Below are 20,478 nucleotides of genomic sequence, written 5' to 3' on the forward strand. Positions count from 1 at the left end.
AGACTATTTAATACCGTATTTTTTACCCCTGAACTATTTAATAGTGTATTTTAAGGTATATATGTGCCCACGTGGACACATTACTATTTATAATTTTGCATTATTTTTTATGTCCACGTGGACAAATATATATGTTTAAAATATGGTATTAAATAGTTTAGGGAAGTAATAGGTCCTCATGAAAGTTTAGTATCGCAACAGCCAATCCGACCAAAATTGAGATATTTTTCAGACTCTTATCCCTACTTATCTTTTATTATCCCTATGGATATAAAGCACATATATACAGATAATATTATAATAGGATGATTTAGTTTTAACTTTGTAAATTTCTAGCTAAAAAACACTAATAGGTTTAGGATTGAAAGTAGAGCATTTTCTGTTTTTTTTTTTCCTTTTATTTTGTGGTGTTTCAAGCGTAAATATTAAACGATTTTTCATTTCCAAAGTTTTAATTTCATATGTGCAGTATATACATAATGTTTATATATAAACTTATATATGGAATGTGTAATAGCATATATCGGAATAAGAAGAAACATATCAGAATTTTTATTTTTATTTTGTATAAAATTAAAATAGATACACATGTCTTACATGACATATTACATATATGATATCACGTGTGATATAAAATTGTCGTGTAAGATTCCACGTAAAATGAATATATCTATTTGTTTAATTTTATATAAATTTAAGTGTTTAATTGGCACGTCTAAAGTTTGGGGAGCTTAGATACAATTGAGGTCAGATTAAACGAAACGGTTATTATTATGCCTCTAAGAGGTAATAGCATTGAGATTTTCTCGCAATTTGAACATGTATAAGCCGAGGATCTAGAAAATAACCTCTCTTTATACTTAGAAAACAGGAGTAAGACTACATACACACCATTAGGGTGTACATAGGTCAGTTTGATTTGTTTTTTTTTTAAAAAAACCAATTATATCGGTTTATTAAATCTAAAAATCAGATCAAACCACATAAAGTCGGGTTTTTCGACTTCGGCTTTAGTCGGTTCTTTCGATTTTTCTCGATGATTGAAAAAGAGATCAAATATTATTTCACTTATGTGATAAGTTAAACTTTAAAAATGTTAAATAAATATAAATCTTTGAAAAGATGGTAAAATTCACTTGAGTACAAAATAGTTTCATTGAAATATTAACGTTTATTATGTTAAATTTATATGATTAAAGGCTACAATCAATCTTGTTGTAACAATAACAACATGCCCATCTCCGGTGAAATTTCACAAATGGGGTTTAGAAAAGGTAGCAAGTACATAACCTTATCTCTTACCTTGAAAAGGAAAAGAGGATGCGTCCAATAGATCCTCAAATCAATAGATAGTACGATAACCAAAGTAGACGAAACGATTGATTAAAACATAAAACCAAAGAAAATAATAGTAAATGACAGTGGCAGATGTAGCTTGCGTACTTCCGCTTTGAAGTATAAATTTATATATAAAAGTTCACTAAAAATACTAAAATTGTAATAAAGAGTAGATATGAACTCACAACTTTAAAAACACAAAGGTTCAATGTTAAAAACCTTAAAAGTTGAACTCATAGAGTTTAAATTCCCGATTCGTAACTTATGAGTACACAAGGTTTTTGTCCAAAGGATCATGAGCTTACCTGGAATGTGGGATTCAAATCAATGGAACATAAAAAAGATGGAACAGATGAACAAAATGAAGTAAAGACTGGTAACTGCTCCTATATCTATATATGTTGCTTCTTCAAATTGTAAATGACAGCATAAATACTTAAATATTGTCATAAAACAGGTTACCTCATCAAATAGCAAATCAAATGGTCAAGCAAATGAAGTAAACCAAGTAATGTCAAGACTGATTTATGCACCTGTGACTGTGCCAACTACACCACACATTTGGCATGTACTAGTAACTATAAAAGCTATAACACTATGGCGAAAGCACGCCATCAACAATCCATTCAATCTGGATGTTCCAATGAAAAGCTTAACCAACTCGCGATTTTTTTTTGAGCGGCCTATGTATTCTCTATAATCTAAACTGTTCTTGTACCCACCATCTGATATAGCTAATCCTGCAAAACAAACATGTTAAGATATTTCTGACTCCATGTTTGTACTTCATCCTTGATCTGCATCTATAGCACATGAAGGTTGTCGTTACAAGCAACTGGTGCCACCTCTGAAGTTACCTGCTCAACTCCAATACCGGCATTTCCCTCAGTTGTAACTCCTCCACCACACTGAGAGTTGATTCCAAGGTTTGATGTTCCAAAATCAGAACCACAATTGTTGGATGGAACTAGATCACCCATAGTGTCTGCAAAAGGTGCAGGTCCAGATCCTGTACCTTGAGTCATCACAGCAGCATTTTCATGCAAAAGGGGCAGGTCCTGTACATGAAGGTTGTCATTCCAAGCAACTGGTGCCAACTCTGAAGTTACCTGCTCAACTCCAATAACAGCATTTCCCTCAGTCGTAACTCCTCCACCACACTGAGAGTTGATTCCAAGATTTGAAGTTCCATAATCAGAACTCAAATTGTTGGATGGAACTAGATCACCCATAGTGCCTGCAAAAGGTGCAGGTCCAGATCCTGTACCTTGAGTCATCACAGCAGCATTTTCATGCATCTCTGGTTTAGCTTGATTTACCATCTGAACTTCCGAGTCACCAGTGTTCTTTGTGCGTACACGATAACTGGCATCTGAAACATTCCTCGTCTGCTTTTTCTTGAATCTGTTTTTCTTTGGTTTCAGAGCTGCTGCACTCTCCTGGTTGCTGATTGCCAAATCTGTGACCTTCTTCATTGGAACAACAGTGTATGAAGAATAGTTAGGCGCAAAACCGCTAGACTGAACGGCCAACAATGCAGTTCGAGCAGCTTTGATCTCTGCTTCCTTCTTTGTTCTAGCTGCTGCTCCAATATATTTCATTCCCCCTACGTCAACAGTACATGAAAATGATATAATTTTGCTTTCTGAGTCATACCTCTCGCATTCATATTGTGGGATTGCAAAATTCATCTTCTGAGCATACTCTTGCAACAAATTTTTGCACAAGCCTGTTTCATGCTGAAAAATACACCAGACAATGCAAAATAGAAGGGTTTGTTACTTCCACAACATGAAAAATTGAAAGTTGACAGTACAACAACCAAGCAAAAGTACTAAACTAATTTTAAAAAAATAATAATTAAAGTTTCCTCATAGACAAACGTTTACTCTATTATACAAACTTGTAGAGGTCATCAAATGCGAACCCAGGATTTGAAGACTGCACATGCACCAATTAATATCTTAATTTAGGCGTTAGCGAAACTTTCAATGACGATTAAGGGATAATGTCGTATTTAATTGGTCACTAATGGCTTGAACAATAGTAGAAATATTAAATACAAATATATAGATCAAACATGAGCTCTAAGCTAATACTTGAACTTTACTTTGTTATTTTATAAGTTTAAGCCTTTAACTTTCTTAAAACAGTTGAGTATAATAGCTCAGTGGTCAAGTTGGGTTCGTTTTAACGGTTGGGTACTTTGGCTTAAACCAGCGGCCCGAGGTGTGCTTCTATGTTTTCTATGGGTGCACTTAATTTATATATATATACATATATACGCATGATTTTTTCCGAAGTTAACGGGTGCACGTGCACCCCACCTATACATGTGGGTCCACTGGAGGCCATAGAGCTGGATCCACGTGATACTGCATACGTAGCGAAGGAAGCAATCTAACACACTTCAAACTAACATATAAACCCCTAAAGGTAGTTAGAGTAGTTATGCTAAAGCATATCTTCATTGCATTGTGGACTTAATTAACACAACCAGGGAAGTCACACATGAGCTATTTCTAATGGCTTCCCAAACCGTAACAATAACAGTCTAGTTTCAAATCCAGGAACATGAATGCAAATTAAAAACATTTCCTATATTTATGCTCTGTGCGATATTCCTCACCAGCTTCTGCTGCAGGTATTTAGAGGACTTCAAAGACTCAACTGTCATATCTTGCTGGGAGAGGGGGAAAGGAGCTCGGATGACTAAAATGACGAATAAGGCATTCCACCACAAAATGGAAGTTATACATTCACCAAAACACTAAGATCATTAAGAACTGGCCTAGGTAAGTTATTGGCATGAAGATGCTGGCCATCATAGTGAAGCCTTCCGCCACCACAGATTGAAATTCAAATGGGACAAGTTACCCAAGATGCAAATTATTGAGGAAACAGTAGCATAAGAGATTACAATGGCCAATTTTTTCTTGAAAAGTAACATATGTATTTGCACAAGCTAGATTTGACACTATGGCTTCTGGTTAGAATACAGGAACAGTTACGATCATAGTGCATAAGAGCGCAGAAGCACAATTGTTTTGTCTTAAGTGATGAAGGATAAAGCAAATTACCACTGGCTGAGAAAGGTTTTCCATTGACCCAGTGTTTCCAAGACTCATGAGTGCAACTTCAGCAGCTGATTGCTCCGCCGCCTTGCGATTGTAAAATCCAGGTAGAGAATCATATCTAACATTGTCCACAATCACTGTAGACGTAAATGTAGGCTCATGAGAAGGGCCTTCCTTGATAGTCTCATAAACAGGGGTAGGAAGTCCAACTTTCTGCGCATACTCTTGCAATCGGCTTTTGAAAACATAACAACTTGTCACACCTGTAATATGTTTAATAGTAAGTGACCATCGCCGTTAATAAAACAAGCAATAAGCAATAAAGACAGCTTTAAAGCAGAAAGGTGACAAGTAAAGATAAGAGAACTAGATTTTCAACAATTTTAAAATAATAATAATACAGAAGGCATGCACATATATATATATGTCTACAAGTCTGAGATTTCAGCAATTGGGACCATCAAATCCCGTGGATCAGACTATGTAAATATTTTGGATTGGAAACTGTCCTTATTTACTTTTCCTCTCTTTTAAAACCCTAACATCCCTGTTCTCAAGTTCGAAACCCACTGGGTGCAAACAATTTCTGAGGGCCATCGGAACTGGGTAAAACCTGAATTAACCGTGGTGCACTTGCGGGAAACTCCTTGCCGAGGGCCTGTGCACCCCCGGGATTAGTCGGGGCTCAAAGAGACTCGGACACCCGGTGCAAATACAAAAAAAAAAAAAAACCCTAACATCCCTGTTCTCAAGTTCGAAACCCACTGGGTGCAAACAATTTCTGAGGGCCATCGGAACTGGGTAAAACCTGAATTCGCCGTGGTGCGCATGCGGGAAACTTCTTGCCGAGGGCCTGTGCACCCCCGGGATTAGTCGGGGCTCAAAGAGACTCGGACACCCGGTGCAAATCAAAAAAAAAAAAAAAAACCCTAACATCCCTGTTCTACAAGTTCGAAACCCACTGGGTGCAAACAATTTCTGAGGGCCATCGGAACTGGGTAAAACCTGAATTAACCGTGGTGCACTTGCGGGAAACTCCTTGCCGAGGGCCTGTGCACCCCCGGGATTAGTCGGGGCTCAAAGAGACTCGGACACCCGGTGCAAATCAAAAAAAAAAAAAAAAAAAAAAAAAACCCTAACATCCCTGTCTAAAAACAAATAATTGCACCTATCCAAAATTATACGAAGTAGAGAAGTAATAAAAAAGAACTATGCTAAACAACCTTTGTTGAGTCTTTAGCACAAAATTACTAACTTTAATGGGGTGATATTGTATGAATACTCCAATCTTTTACATCACGCAGGGGTTGTTTGGTAGGACATATTAGAGAAAATAGTACATGTATTAGCCTTGATAATATTTAATACCTTGTTTGGTAGTGTTTTCAACATAGGTATACATTATTATAGGGTGTATAACTAATATATAGAAACCCATGGTATTAGCAATACCAGGGCTTAATACATGGTTAAAGACGGAACCACCCTTCAATACACAAAACCAAACAGTAGATAAGAAATAATTCCAGCATAACTAATCCCAACATTACTGATACATCCTATTCATGTACTATTCTAATACACCCTACCAAATGACCCTTCAGTTTCAGCAATTTAGACAAGGATATATGTCTCAAATCTCTTGAACACACCTCCTAAATAAAGGGCAAAGGAACATCCCTTCTCATCAGATATCTTATTCAAACAAATTAATTAATCAAAGACTGCATAAGTACTTTGCCTATCTACCCCACAAAGGTAGGGGTGAGGTCCCCGTACATCCTACCCTTACATAAGCACTTCCCACTGCAACAAGAGAAAGCTCTAGCTAGCCCCAACAAAGGTAGAATGCAAACTTAAACGATCATGACCATTGTTATACTAGATGTAAGAATTAAGTCTGGTATGATGCTGAAAATGAGGGTTCTTTGCCATGGACTGGACAAAGAAATGGCTTTTTCTATGTACATACTATGAAGTTTTCTGTAGTGGCAGGAAGTTCCTTCGTGGCCTCTAAAGATAATTTGGGGAGCCAATATACCTTATAAGATAGTGCATTTCAGTTGGATATTGCTCATAATGGATGTTGAAACAAAAAAATTACAGAAAAGACGTTTGTAGTTATGTAGCAGATGTCTCCTTTGTGGGAAGGGAATTGAGGATAGCAGGTACTTATTCCTTCATTTTTGAGGTCGCTGGTCACCTTTGACATCTCTTTTTCAAAATATCCTTGCGATCAAATGGGTCATATTCCAGCAACCATTAAGGCTCTCATCAACAGCTGGATGTATTTCAAAGGAAATTCGAAGATGAAAATGATATGGAGGACTATTCCTAGTTGTATGTTTTGGACTATATGGCGGAAAAGAAACTTGAGGTGCTTTGAGGGCAAACAAATTCCTATACAGATGCTGAAATTTATATGTTCATGTAAATTAGCTACACAGTACAATCTGTTGAGCTTAACAGAAAGAGGCGAACAAAATGCCTATTACCAGAGGAAAATGCAACTCAAATATCCAATACTGTAGAGCTACATACCTAGATTTCCCAAATAGACTTAAAGCTATACATACCTTTTTGTTTTTCTGAATCAAGTATTAAATCTTTATAAACTACAAACACAGTTCAAAACTACTACATTTATCACAGATAAACAAGCAAACCAAACACCAAATCACCATATACCTCAACTACCCATTAAACCCAAATGTATTAGCCATTAACTTCTTTTAGAACTTAACAAACTTAGGATTTTTCTTTCCCCTCTAACAAAGATTTCATCTTTTTTCCTCCTTGCGCTTTCTTAACAAAAAAATTTCATCAGAAATCAAAATTCACCAAGCACAAAAAACTCAAAAATAAAATAAAAATGCAAACAAGAATCTGAGGCTTTTTCTTCTTGATTTGCATACCAAACACTGAATTCAATTGATCCTAGAAAAGTAAGAAAAAATTACAAGAAAATTCAAGACATAAAAAGGAGAAAAAAAACATACTTCTGATGCTCTCGTTGTTCGCCATTTTGGTATTGTTGCTATTACCAAAGACGAAAGAAGAGAATGAGTAGAAACCCAATGTTTTTGTTTTTATAGAAGGAAAAAATTGAACATGGTATTTATTCTCTGAAAAAATTCCATAAATACCCATCAAACTTTTGAGCCACCTGGAAGGAACAGGGGGACAGAAATGTTATTCTCATCATCTTAAAGGGTAAAAGTGGAAATTGAATGAGCAAATATAAAAGCCATTGGATTCTTGGAATTTGAAACATTTTCTCCTATCTTTCCACTTCAACCTTCAAATTTCCAGCAACATACAAGCACACCCTCCAACCCTAAAACCCCCAAATATACTTGTAGCCTGTAGGTATGCATATACATACACCCACTTGCCTTATTTGGTTAAAAATTGAAGTTTTTTTCATCTGGGTATTCATATAGATGTGCGTGCATATTCACACACCCACTTGCCTTATTTGGTTAAAAAAAAAAAAAATTCATCTGGGTATTCATATAGGTGTGCATATTCACACATCCACTTGCCTTATTTGGTTAAAAATTGAATTTTTTCATCTGGGCATTCATATAGATGTGCATATTCACAGTTTCACACCCACAATCCCTATTTGGCTAAAAGTTTGAAACTTTTTATCTGTGTATACATATAGAATGATCATATTTACACACCCACTAGCCCTACTAGGCTAAAGGTTGGAGCTTTTGGGATTATCTTTTTGTAGTTTTGGTTAAAGGAATAGTTCAGGTTGATTATTTTTTTTATCTGTGTATACATATACTTGTTCATATTCACACACCCACTAGGCCTATTGGGCTAAAAACTGATTTTTTTTTTAATCTGTGTATACATATACTTGTTCATATTTACACATCCACTAGGCCTATTGGGCGAAAAACTGGATCTTTTTTGGATTTTTTGTAGTTTGGGTTATGGAATAGTTCATATTGAATCTTTTTATCTGTGTATACATATAGATGTGCATATTGCCATATTCACACACCCACTAGTCCTATTTGGCTAAAAGTTTAAGTTTTTGGGAATTTTTGTTAAGTCATAGTTTGGATTGGATTCTTGATAAGAACTCAGATATAAAGAATGGAGGAATCAGAAAAGAGAAAGGAGAGGCTGAAAGCGATCCGAAAGGAAGCTGCAGAGGCTGGAGATAACAATGAAGAACAAAATTCTATTGGAGGACCCCTTGATCACGGCCTTACCAATCCATTGATTGAAACTCCTTCAGCTGCCTCTGGGAAGGATGAGCCAAGGCCTAGATTTGACTACTACACTGACCCCATGGCAGCTTTCTCTGCCAACAACAAAATGAACAATCTCAGCCCTCAGGTTTCACAACCGTGTAACACGTCTCCAAGTAATTACATGTTCTTTCTTGAAGTTTATGTTTCTTTTTTCCCTTTATATGGCTGCACTTCTGCAAGAGTTATTCATAGATGTTTGGTGTTATATGTATTACTTTGTGGATTCCTGTGTTTCTTTTGCAAGTACAAGGTGCTTTAGGGGCAATTTATCTTGCTGAACTTAAGATAAATTTTAGGTTAATGTAGAGCCATTGAGAGAAAGTATTGGAATGAAACGGGGCGGATGGAGCGGAATGGATGTTAAGGATTCATATGCCGACCCCAATTAGTTTGGAGTTGATGCGTGGTTGTTTTTGTTGTTATTCTAATGCCATGGAGGGAATCTACATCTGTGAGTTAAGTTTTTACCAGTTACATTGTAACTGTGAAGTGTAATGCCTTTTCAAGATCCCAAAGATTCGTTTAGGTTCAATTTGGCAAGGTCGAGTCTTTATATGATGTGGGAAGTGAGGCTGAGATGGTTCAGGCATGTGTGAAGGAGAGGTGCAGATGCCCCAATTAGGAAGTGTGAGATATTGTTGATTTTGGGCTTGAGAAGGGGTAGAGATAGGCCTAAGAAGTATTGGGGTGCGGTGATTAGGTAGGATATGACTAGGCAAGGGTAAGGTCTACGTACACTCTACCCTTCTCAGACTCCACCTATGGGATTACACTGGGTTTGTTGTTGTTGAGTCTCATCTGAAATTTGGTTCTTTGTTCAGTTGAAATAATGAGAGTGATAGGGATCCTTTCACGCATTATGTTAGGTATCAAGGAAAATCAATTCTGGCTTCAAAAGGGAGATGTGTCAAATGGCCGGGTATCATTTTTGGAAGAAAAAGACTATGATTGGCCAAAAAATAAACAAATCTGTTGACTATGAAAACCGATCTTTTCTTTTGCATAGTACCCATGTGGTAATAAGACGATTAAATTATCTATAAGCTGCTACAGTATGTTAGGCAAGTAGTGGAGTGTCTTGTGATAAAAAAACTTGTCTCTGATGATGGCTGAGATGCCAATTTAGATTCTATGCTGCAAAGTAATTGTAGGCAAACCTGAGTGTACGGACTGTATGACTTATTAATTTATCTATTTGCCTCGCTACTTATTGTTCCATCTGTTATTCCCTCTACACCAAAGAAAACCAAGGTTGACCTCCAAGGATAAAAGAAGAAAGTTTGTAGAAACCTTAGGTGTCATGAGAATATTACTAACTCTATTCAGAAAGTTAAAGAAAATTGCATTAACATGTTTTTTTGGTGTAAAGAAGATGGTATAGAAGAAGTAGAACAGTTGGTAGATTTCCTAGGATCTATGTAATTATGGTTTTAGATTGTAACTTTTTGGAGGTAGCCAGCATACCCTTAATGCTGAAGAATACAACTTTAACTTTATCAAAAAAAAGAAAGTTTGTATGAATTGTTACACTGGGGTTCCTGGAGATATGTTAAACTAATAGTTTAAAAATATGATGGGTATGTAGATGCTATATCAAATTCAAAATAATATAAAGTGACAGTCTTATATGTCAATATAGCTTTCTGGAGCTTCTGGCCTTGAACTATTTAATTCCTTTACTTGTCACCAAAAACGTTTTTTCCCATTTAAAGAAAAAGGTTAATCTTCTGGGATGAGTTACATAGTAAGTAGGTCAAATATTGAGATGGATATATCATGTTTCTTTCTATATATAATTTCAGTTATGTTATCTCACAATTGCAAGGGATAGAATGTTGCCGGTAAAGTTGGATGAGTACTATCTTAACCTCACTGAAATATTTTTGCTAGTTAAAAAGAATTTTAAGACTTAAGAAAAGTGAAATCATTAAAAAAAAAAAGGGTTATTGGAATCGCTTTCTTCTTTAGTTGTATTGGATTTAGATACAAAAGTTGCTACTAATTCATAAAGCTGGAATGTAGTCTTTTTTTTAAAAAAAATGTACTTGCAAACACCCATCTGGGTATTGTTCCCTAACATCCAGAAGCTTACCAATTTAAATTTGTATTGTATTTCATGATTTGTCAGGGATATATTGGTAAACTCTAGATTGCACAAATAAGGTACAAGATCCTATTCCCGAAGAAAGGAAGTCCAAGAAGAGTCTTAAAAACCTTCTTTTACTTCGTCTCTTCTTAATAAAGGACCCTCTTTTACTTTTTCAAGCTATGAATGTAGAGATTGCCATGAAAGATTAAAAGGGACTAGGTGGTATGATGTAGCTTGAACCTAGTCTGAAAGCATAAGGGAAAGAATACTTGGATGGACATAGTTCAGGATTGGTGTAATTGAGGCCTATGAGTAGAGGACGAGAAGGTGTGAGACCTCTACTTCAACAACTCCACCCCAACCCGACTTCATTTATGACTTGAAAAGAATGAGAAGAAAGTTGCTTCACTAATTAACTTAATCATTTACTAAAAAAACACAAAAAAAAAAAGGAAATGGTTAACTAGTTCACTTAACAACAGATTCTTGTCAACATAGGGAAGGGGTATCAATATATATAGTTGTTTTGTGATTATTGATCAGGATAGTATGTGGCAAAACAAAAGCTGATTGCTACTGATGCTACCAAAGGTCTTGACCATTTTCTCATAGCTTTGCTCTCATTTATGTACAATGTATGGCGTTCTGTTTTAAAGTATTTTAAAGAAAAGGAAATTAATCAGATGAGATCATGTCAGCGATGCTGCTCATTTTAAGTTTGTCCTATCAGTTAAATTTTGAGCCCTTGCCAGGATAGATGAATTTAGTGGAGAAGTTTATGCAAAAACAAATGGTAGCATGTTAGTATGAAATGTATTCTCTTTTCTAGAATTTGGAGTGGGTTCCTTTAGCTCCTCTCCTGGAGAGAGGCCGGTTTGTCCGAAATGATTCCTGATACCTATTGGAGAGTAAATTATTCTGCCATCTGCATAACTTTTGCAAATGACGAGCATCCAATTAGCATGAAAAATGAGGAATATGAATCTTGAATCTGATGATTTTGAGGCAAACCTTTTAACAGAAGGTAGTAGGTCTGGTTTGGAATGTTTTTTGATGTAATACCTTTGGTTAATCATGATGTGGAATAATCACTATGCTATTCTTTGTGTTTATGTAGTATCAGTTAGAACATGAATAGGTTTATACAATCTATTAGAACATGAATAGGTTTATACAATCTATTAGAACATGAATAGGTTTATACAATCTATTAGAACATGAATAGGTTTATACAATCTATTAGAACATGAATAGGTTTATACAATCTATTAGAACATGAATAGGTTTATACAATCTATTAGAACATGAATAGGTTTATACAATCTATTAGAACATGAATAGGTTTATACAATCTATTAGAACATGAATAGGTTTATACAATCTATTAGAACATGAATAGGTTTATACAATCTATTAGAACATGAATAGGTTTATACAATCTATTAGAACATGAATAGGTTTATACAATCTATTAGAACATGAATAGGTTTATACAATCTATTAGAACATGAATAGGTTTATACAATCTATTAGAACATGAATAGGTTTATACAATCTATTAGAACATGAATAGGTTTATACAATCTATTAGAACATGAATAGGTTTATACAATCTATTAGAACATGAATAGGTTTATACAATCTATTAGAACATGAATAGGTTTATACAATCTATTAGAACATGAATAGGTTTATACAATCTATTAGAACATGAATAGGTTTATACAATCTATTAGAACATGAATAGGTTTATACAATCCTATTAGAATAGGAATAGGTTTATAGTTTATACAATCCTATTTAGAATAGGAATAAGAATACAAATAGAAATAGGAATAGTAAATAGTATCCTACTTGGTAAAGGATTGTATTCTAGTGTCGGATCTCAATGTAATAATGTAGACACAACAACAATTCAATAATATTTTTTTCATATATTTCTCACATATCAATCTAGACCCTTGTCTAATCTTTTTTTTTTCAGGACCTATGAATGATGGTTCTCCAGTTTATCATGCTCAATGCAACTATAACTCGGCTCAAAGAACGTATCGGCCACGAGGAGTCAATGCCATTCCTCTTGGAATCCGTAGGAAAACTAATCCCTTTTGCACCCCACCGGGGAACTCCACTTTGGATAGCTCTCTTGGCACACCTAACAACTACTCTTTGCCTAATTCACCGCAAATTGGTGGCGTTTCCAGCCATGGTTCTCCTCAAGTTAGTGGAGCTGGTAGTCAATATGGGCAAGGTAGCCCCTACCAAGGTTCAGGATTCAGAAGCAAGGCTTACCAAGGTTCAAGAGGAGGCAAGGGTAGATTCAAATTTTACTATCATAAGTCAATGGTGGAAGACCCATGGAAAGCATTGATGCCGGTTATTTGGAAGCCACGTGGCGATACACAGGACTGTCTGAAATCCTGCCTTCCCAACTCCATCAGTGCAAAAAGGGCTAAACTTGGAGAGACTCCAACAAAATCCACTCCCCAGAAAAGCCTCGCTGAATATCTGGCTGCCGCATTCAATGAAGCAGCTGGCGAAGACACTGTGAATAATCAATCTAACACATAAAGCTTTTGATGCTTGAACTTTTTAGTTATTTTTATGTCTTATACTCCTGTAGTTTCTGCAAATAGTAAGTTCAGCTATAGTCCAAACCAAATCTGTATAGTTTCCTGCTCATTTTAAGCTATCATCGACGCCTAATAAGTTCCAATCCATGTCAATATTGACCAGCTCTTGATATCCTTGGAGTGAAACAGATTTTATGCACTCAGGTTTGATTTCTTTTTGGAACTGTGAACTCAGAGTACAGATATTGGTTCCTGTTTCATTTACCAAAGAAATTACATTGATATTGGAAGAAGATTATGTTTGTCTTTGGTACGGTGGAAGTTACTTTTTATGGAGAATATTTTTCAAAAAATTGTGTTTGGTAAGTGAGTGAAATATTTTTTGAAAAAGTATATATATTAACGAGTAGTAACACAATTCTAGCAAATCTGATAGTGTTTTGAAAAAAAAATTAGTACTAGAGATTAATAATAATGTCTAATATTAGTTTGAGCAAGTAATAAAGTTCCAAGTTAGATAGTTGTAAGGAAAAGGGCTAGTGAGAAAGCATTTTCAGTAACCAAACATCCAGAAAATGATCTATTTTTTTAATAGAAACATATCCTTCATGGTCATATTTGGATCCAAAAAAATTATCTTAATATTTCTCCCCTAGTTCTTTTTCTTTTTTCTTCTGATAAAGTGATTACATTTCTCCCCTAATTACTTGTATCCACAAACATTTGGTTCATGAAAAAGGTTTCCATCTTTCTGGAAATGTTATCCTTCAATAACATCAAAGCCTGTTCAGATAACAGGTTTACTTCAAGATTGAGTTTCATGCACAAAACAGATTCACCTCTCTTTTATCTCTAGCGATAACAGCTATGGATATGATTCACAAGAATAAGTTTCAGAGCATAAGTTGTCAAAGATTGGTTAGTAGCATCGAATCAACTGTGCAAATTTTATCCCCTAGCTAATTTCAGAAAGTAGATGTTTGTTTAATGCCAGAATTTACTGTAGATTGCATGTAGGTCAACTTTCTGCTCCCAGCATATCTCATCCATGAATGTATCCATGAGTTGTCCTGCCAAACTTGAATGGTCATCGACAAAGGTGTCTATAAAGACTCGAACAACCTTTCTTTCTTGTGTCGTGGCTTTCAAGCTGAACCAAGTCAAGAACTTCACTCTGAAATCTGTTTCTATGAGCCCTTCATGTTCCAACTTCTTGATGATCCCTACAGAGTACTCATAATCACTTACCTTCACTTGTCCAATGCCACTCAATTGCACTTCCTTTGATCCATTAGTTTGGCAAGGTGTGGCAGGTGCACTTGAAAGTGGACTAGGTAAAGGAATGTGCATCTTGGGAAGAGGGGATATAGGAAATGCATTAGCTTGGCTTTCAATGTCATTCAGGGAGCATGGTTTTGGATCATAAGTTGTTAGTTTGTGGTCAGTAGAACTCATTGACTCAGCATGCATCAGTGTACTATCTATAGTAGCATTATCTGAACCTGACTTGTAGCTTGTCTGTACAGCAGGTGTAACCCAATTCACCTCCTGAACCCCCAAAGTCGCTGCCTTGTTGAAGAAAGAAACCTTGCAGAAGTACTGTGTCAAAGGATCAAGACCATCCAGCTTAAATTTCTTCACAGGGCTTAGTGCAATAAAAGTTGCCTCGTCAGGATATTTGTTTGTTGTGGACTTCCGATACCACAATTTGAAGCCCATAAGTTCTTTCAGCATACAATCATCATATTCAAAGACAATCGTTATTTTAGATGGAGATTGCTCCTCAAAATGTATCCGGCAAGCTGTCAAGAGTGTTCAATAAAAGCAAAAGGTGAAATCAGTAGTGCACAGATATAGTCCTGTGCAGAATAAGTAATGTACGCAGAACAGAAAGATGAAGAAGACAACGATAACATATCAGTTAGGCCTGCATGCTTCCAGATTCTCATGAAAATAGAAATATATCTTTAATTGTGTGGCTGGAACTTCTTGCAAAAGCTTCGGTATTATTTCATAGAACTCTACAAATATCCCACAATATGAAATTCAAAGTTTAAACTTGAACAAAGAAGACACTATTGCAATGATAAATGCGAGACTTCCTTGTCAAACATTACACTATCGTAACTTGTTTCCTTCCAGGTCTGTGTTTTTCCAGAAGTAAACAGTAGTAGAGCTATTGACATGCAGATATTCAATAATAAATTGACTAAGAATACTCACACATCAGAGTCTCTTCCTTTTTCGTATGACTAGAGAATTGATTCTGAAACATGGAATCAAAAGTGCCCACTGCAGAGCCACACAGATTCTGAACTGCAGTACCGCAAGAAAGCCTGTTCACTATCCTGCGATCCATTTTCTCTGATGCCTGTGCAAGAGGCCCTACTTCGTTCTTCAGCATCTCAGCAGCCAATTCAACAACTTTCAGCAGTCCTTTGTATTTCTCAGTTTTCTCTAGGATTTTATGGCTCAGAGAGATTCTTAAACACAGTACATCAACTCTTCTCGCCTCCTTTGCTGTCATCAATTGTTTTCTCAAGGTTCTAAAACAACTACTATCAGGTTAGTTTTTATTGTGTGTGAGATAAATCATCGAATTAAAAAAAAAAATTGCCATTAAATTTGTTTGGATTACTAAAAAGATACGCATTGAAAGCAAAATAAATAAATTAAAATTGACATTTTCCTCTGCTGATGTGAACACACAGAAACGTTCCCCATCAGACTTTTTTTTGGGCAAAAATATAGCCATTAGCAGAAACTACAGACCATTCCACAGCTTTTTATATATCTTCTGTGTTAACGAGGATGTTATATAAGGTCCATTACTTCCTAATACAGACAGGCACACATTTCCAAAAGGAAAAGAGCATGCAGATGAGGGATCAGTGGTAGCAAGAAAATCACCGTTGGAGCAAAACATGGTAAAGAAAAATGAACTACCATGTACAATCCACATTCCTGGATCTACCTTTCTGCTAAACACACATATGTTACGGGTTAAAGAGAAGTAAATACCTCATTAGCCCGTTAATTTTTCCACAAGAAACACAATAGAAATCTCCATCCAAATTTGGATTGATGCAATTCTTCAATATGCCTGATTGTTCGTGCTCAAGTGCACATTTTAGATGGCATGACAATCCACATGGCTTAATTTCATCTTGAGAATCAGAATCACAGGTTAACCACAAGCTAGGGTCTTTATTATCATCGTACTGATGACAAATGCAGCAAGAACATCGTTTGCAGAAAACATCATCTCTTTCAAGAGTAGCTCTACATACCAGATTATGACAGAGTAGGACCTGGGTTTTGCTTTCCATCTCCCGATTAACTTCATCATTCTGAACGAAAGGTTGACATTGATATTCTTGCGTCCGCTGCCTTTTGAAGGTAGGACCAGTATCTGTGTTAGACTTACAGGAAACCAGCTTTAAAAGGTGATCTATCATTTTGAATTTTGTGTAGCCAGAGTATTTTCTCTCTTCGCCCATCTCAGCACATATAATCTCTAGAAGTTCTTTTCTGGTCAGTGAACTCAAGATCTTCGGCGCATCTTCAGGGCATTGGGAAATTTCATGTACTAATTGCCTTTTATCTTCCATACTCAATTGGCTAAATTTATAGGGATCGAGAACGAGACCTGAAAAGGGACCTCGGTATTAATTAAATCAAATTTGAGCATCACAATTCAACTTCAAATACATGTACCTACCCTCTTGATTGTTACTAGAACTATCATGTGTTTTAGCACACTGAGATATCCCAAGTATAGTGAAACAGAACAGTGAAAAAGCAAAACTATACAGATCTAGAATATAAAGGGGTGACTTCTGTAAAGAATCTGGTAGTCAAAGCCACTCGAGATTTATCAGGTCAAATTAACAGATGCCACGGTGAAAATTGTTCCTGCACAACGTTAATCATAAGAACTTATGAAGATGTGTATTTATGAGTTAGCTAGTATGTATCTTTACAAGTGTATAAATCAATCAACTACACCTCAACGCCAAACTGTTGATTGAAGTGAGATAGGTCAAACTCGTCAATTCAAAATCACTCAGAAGCTGTGATACCTATGTGCTAGCAAACTGCACCACTACCCCTCTCTCCACGTGTTTACATAATACAAGTATGATATTAACAATTTAAAGGAAGAAACTACCAAACTCCCCAGTTCCACAATGCCAAGCCAGAAGTTGTTATTGAAAAAAAGGAAAGCTCTTAAGACAAAAGTTAGCTATGTGATATCCTATGTCCACAAGTCCATTAGCTAATGCACCCTAGCTAACACCATTCAAGAGAAATTTTCCCTATTTGATAATCTTTATCGCTCATAGGTGATCAAGATAATTGGGTTCTCTCTAGTTCTCTACCAAATACCCTCCTTTCACCAAGGATGAAACGTTGTTAATGTGATCAATCAACACCGCATTAGATTCATTCTTTCTTTTTCTAATTTGGTTTCTTGTATAACATGCTAAATGAACCAAAAAAACCATTAGCTTATCAACATAATATTGCATCCTTCTTTATGTGGTTGCTGCCAATTCTCCACCATAACGGAACTGCCACATCCTTATATCACTTGCATACTCTATAGTCTATAGTCAGCCTAAGTATGCTCAAGCTTCTCTTGCATCAGAAATAAGAAAAATGACTGCACTTTAAGCATAAAACACAGATAGAAGGTCTGTGTACGCATTACCCTCCCCAAACCTCACTTGGGTAACTACACCGGATACGTTGATGTTGTTGTTACTTAAAACACAGATAGGATCTTTCCTAGCTGCTTATAAAACATGTAGTGGAGAAATTTATCTATGAAGAAACAAGTAGAGAAATCAAGCTGATCCAAATGTACTCTAAACTCAACTTACATTGTCAAGTACAAAACTTTAAGGACCTAAATCATATAATAAAAAAAACTAACAAGAGTATATCAAGTTCAAATTTTTTTTAAAAACACCCAGAGGAAAGAGACAAAACCCACCACCAATAAAACATTAGACATGCCCATCACCCATCATCAGCTCTACACAGTAAAATACAACAACCCCATAAAAAATAAATAAAAATAAACCCTTAATACCTGATAATGCAGACTCCATAGCAGAAGAAAAAACTCCACTGCCCTATTCCTTTCTCATTCTTACAAATCAAACAAAATAACCAAACCCCACTTAGTAAAAACTCACAAACTGACCCAAAATACAACAATGCAGGTAAAAAGACTCCACCTTTATGAGATCAAGAAAATCTCAAAACAAGAACAACATTGTTTACTACTTTTTTCTCTGTGTGTGCGTGAAAGAGGCAAGTTGTGGGTGGGGTGTTGTCGAGGGTAGGGGGTAAAGAGTGAAGGGTAAGCATTAAAAAGTTGGATAGGAAAAAGAGGAATAAGTAAAAATAATAATAATTATTATAGTATATGTTGTAGCCATGGATGTCAGATTATGGAGGTGATTTTCAGAATGTGAAAGCGAATGAGAGATTAATAAGGGACCCGCCTGCTATTTATTTTTTACCCTATAAATAAACAAAAAGGAAACGGCCTCTGCATGGTTTAGCTTACCACGCGCTTCTCACTTCTCTCATTTGTCGTGATTGAACATCTGAACACGTGATAAATTGATCTTATTAGATATGAGTATTTTTTTCGTCTTAGTTTTTTTTTTATATGTTTTATTTGGTATGGAGTTTAAAAGGGTAAAGAAGGTTTTTGAATTATAGTGATTTTAGATAAAAGATGTGTAGAATGTATCGAAATATTATTTAATATTATTGTATTAAACATGTCATTTGGAATGTTAGAAGCAAAGAGTTTTTAATAAAAAGAAAGGTAGAATACTGACGGAGTACTTTCGATTTAACTTATGAAAAGAAAAGTATTTTCAAATGCCCATGATAAAATTACACTTAAAATATGTCACATTCTTTAGTTATAAGCATTAACCTCAATATATTGTAAAATATGAAGCTGTTTCAATTGATATTGATGTGTATAGTTAAATGAGATGTTTTATATGGTTAAGTACTTAATAGATGCTTAAGAGCATGTGCAAAAAGAATAAATCAAAAATTGAACTAAGAGTATATAATATGGACACCTTATCATGTGGTTAAATGCTCATTTAAAATAAATTATAATTTGAGTGTTTAAATAAATTTAATGACAAGTTTATGGGTTTGTCCATATTTTAATCTTTTTTTATAGCCGTACATCGAAATAATTAAAGGTAGTCAGAGGTACAACAACAAATCAAATGTAATCTCACATTTGAAATTTGCAAAAAATATAGGAAAAAGGGTCTGAAAAATACTTCAATTTTGGTCGAAATTGTTGTTACGATACCAAACTTTGGAAAGGACCTTTTACCTCTTGTACTATTTAATAGTATATTTTAAAGGTATATATGTGTCTACGTGGACATCATAAATATTGCATCATTTTAAATAGTAATGTGTCCACGTGTGCACATATATACCTTTAAAATACACTATTAAATAGTCGCAGGGGGTAAAAGGTCCTCCATAAAGTTTGGTATCGTAACAGCAATTTCGGCCAAAGTTGAAGTATTTTTCAGACTTTTTTTCCAAAAATATAGTGTACACAAACTTTTGTCCTATCTTAAAAAGGTAGAGAGGTTATTTCTAGTAGATCTTCGACTCAGAAAACAACAAAATAAGAAATAATAGCAACAAGCAAAAACAACAACAATTGTAATTATTTTGGAAAAAATCATATATATATATATATACTAGTTTCATGGCACGTGTGTATCGTATCATTTAGTATATAGTGTTGTAAAATGGAATTGATATTACTATATTAAAGTTTTTTAATAAATAATTATAATTGAAAAAACATAGGAAAAGTGCTTTTAAATGATTAAAACTATTGTCATAGAGTTACTTGTTTTTTGAGATCAAAATTACAGATATCATTGAAACATTTCAAAATATATTCAAATTTTAAATATGGAGAGAAAGTGATATTTCTTTAATAGTATTGTTTTTAAATCACAACCCTCGAAAAAGTCACAATTCAATGGAAAAGTCACAACTCTTTAATGTGAAAAGGTATCTACTTTTAAGATAATACAATTAATTAAATC

The 20,478-nt window shown here is 35.1% G+C and overlaps 3 protein-coding genes across 4 annotated transcripts; 1 reads left to right on the top strand and 2 right to left on the bottom strand.

Moving 5' to 3' along the window:
• Window positions 1-1,705: 1,705 nt before the first annotated feature.
• Window positions 1,706-7,507, bottom strand: LOC102603097 (double-stranded RNA-binding protein 1-like). Its single transcript, XM_006337984.2, has 3 exons — window positions 7,415-7,507; window positions 4,419-4,678; window positions 1,706-3,077 (listed from the first exon to the last, which is right to left on the bottom strand). Exons 1-3 carry the CDS (start codon window positions 7,437-7,439, stop codon window positions 2,142-2,144), a joined length of 1,221 nt encoding a protein of 406 aa, XP_006338046.1. The 5' UTR covers window positions 7,440-7,507; the 3' UTR covers window positions 1,706-2,141.
• A 168-nt stretch (window positions 7,508-7,675) lies between these two features.
• On the top strand, window positions 7,676-13,557 carry LOC102603652 (uncharacterized). Its single transcript, XM_006337986.2, has 3 exons — window positions 7,676-7,784; window positions 8,523-8,805; window positions 12,766-13,557. The coding sequence occupies exons 2-3, from the start codon at window positions 8,532-8,534 to the stop codon at window positions 13,350-13,352; spliced, it is 861 nt and encodes a 286-aa protein (XP_006338048.1). The 5' UTR covers window positions 7,676-7,784; window positions 8,523-8,531; the 3' UTR covers window positions 13,353-13,557.
• A 452-nt stretch (window positions 13,558-14,009) lies between these two features.
• Window positions 14,010-18,827, bottom strand: LOC102603987 (VIN3-like protein 2). 2 transcript variants are annotated; one of them, XM_015311150.1, is made up of 5 exons: window positions 18,601-18,827; window positions 18,453-18,511; window positions 16,376-17,003; window positions 15,578-15,900; window positions 14,010-15,156 (listed from the first exon to the last, which is right to left on the bottom strand). In XM_015311150.1, exons 2-5 carry the CDS (start codon window positions 18,469-18,471, stop codon window positions 14,339-14,341), a joined length of 1,788 nt encoding a protein of 595 aa, XP_015166636.1. In that variant the 5' UTR covers window positions 18,472-18,511; window positions 18,601-18,827; the 3' UTR covers window positions 14,010-14,338. The 2 variants fall into 2 exon arrangements, with proteins under 2 accessions (XP_015166636.1, XP_006338049.1); XM_006337987.2 differs by having other exon boundaries at window positions 18,453-18,827.
• Between the last annotated feature and the right edge of the window lie 1,651 nt (window positions 18,828-20,478).

This window comes from Solanum tuberosum, unplaced genomic scaffold (genome assembly GCF_000226075.1).
Source record: "Solanum tuberosum cultivar DM 1-3 516 R44 unplaced genomic scaffold, SolTub_3.0 scf00002, whole genome shotgun sequence".
NCBI classification, from domain to species: domain Eukaryota; kingdom Viridiplantae; phylum Streptophyta; class Magnoliopsida; order Solanales; family Solanaceae; genus Solanum; species Solanum tuberosum.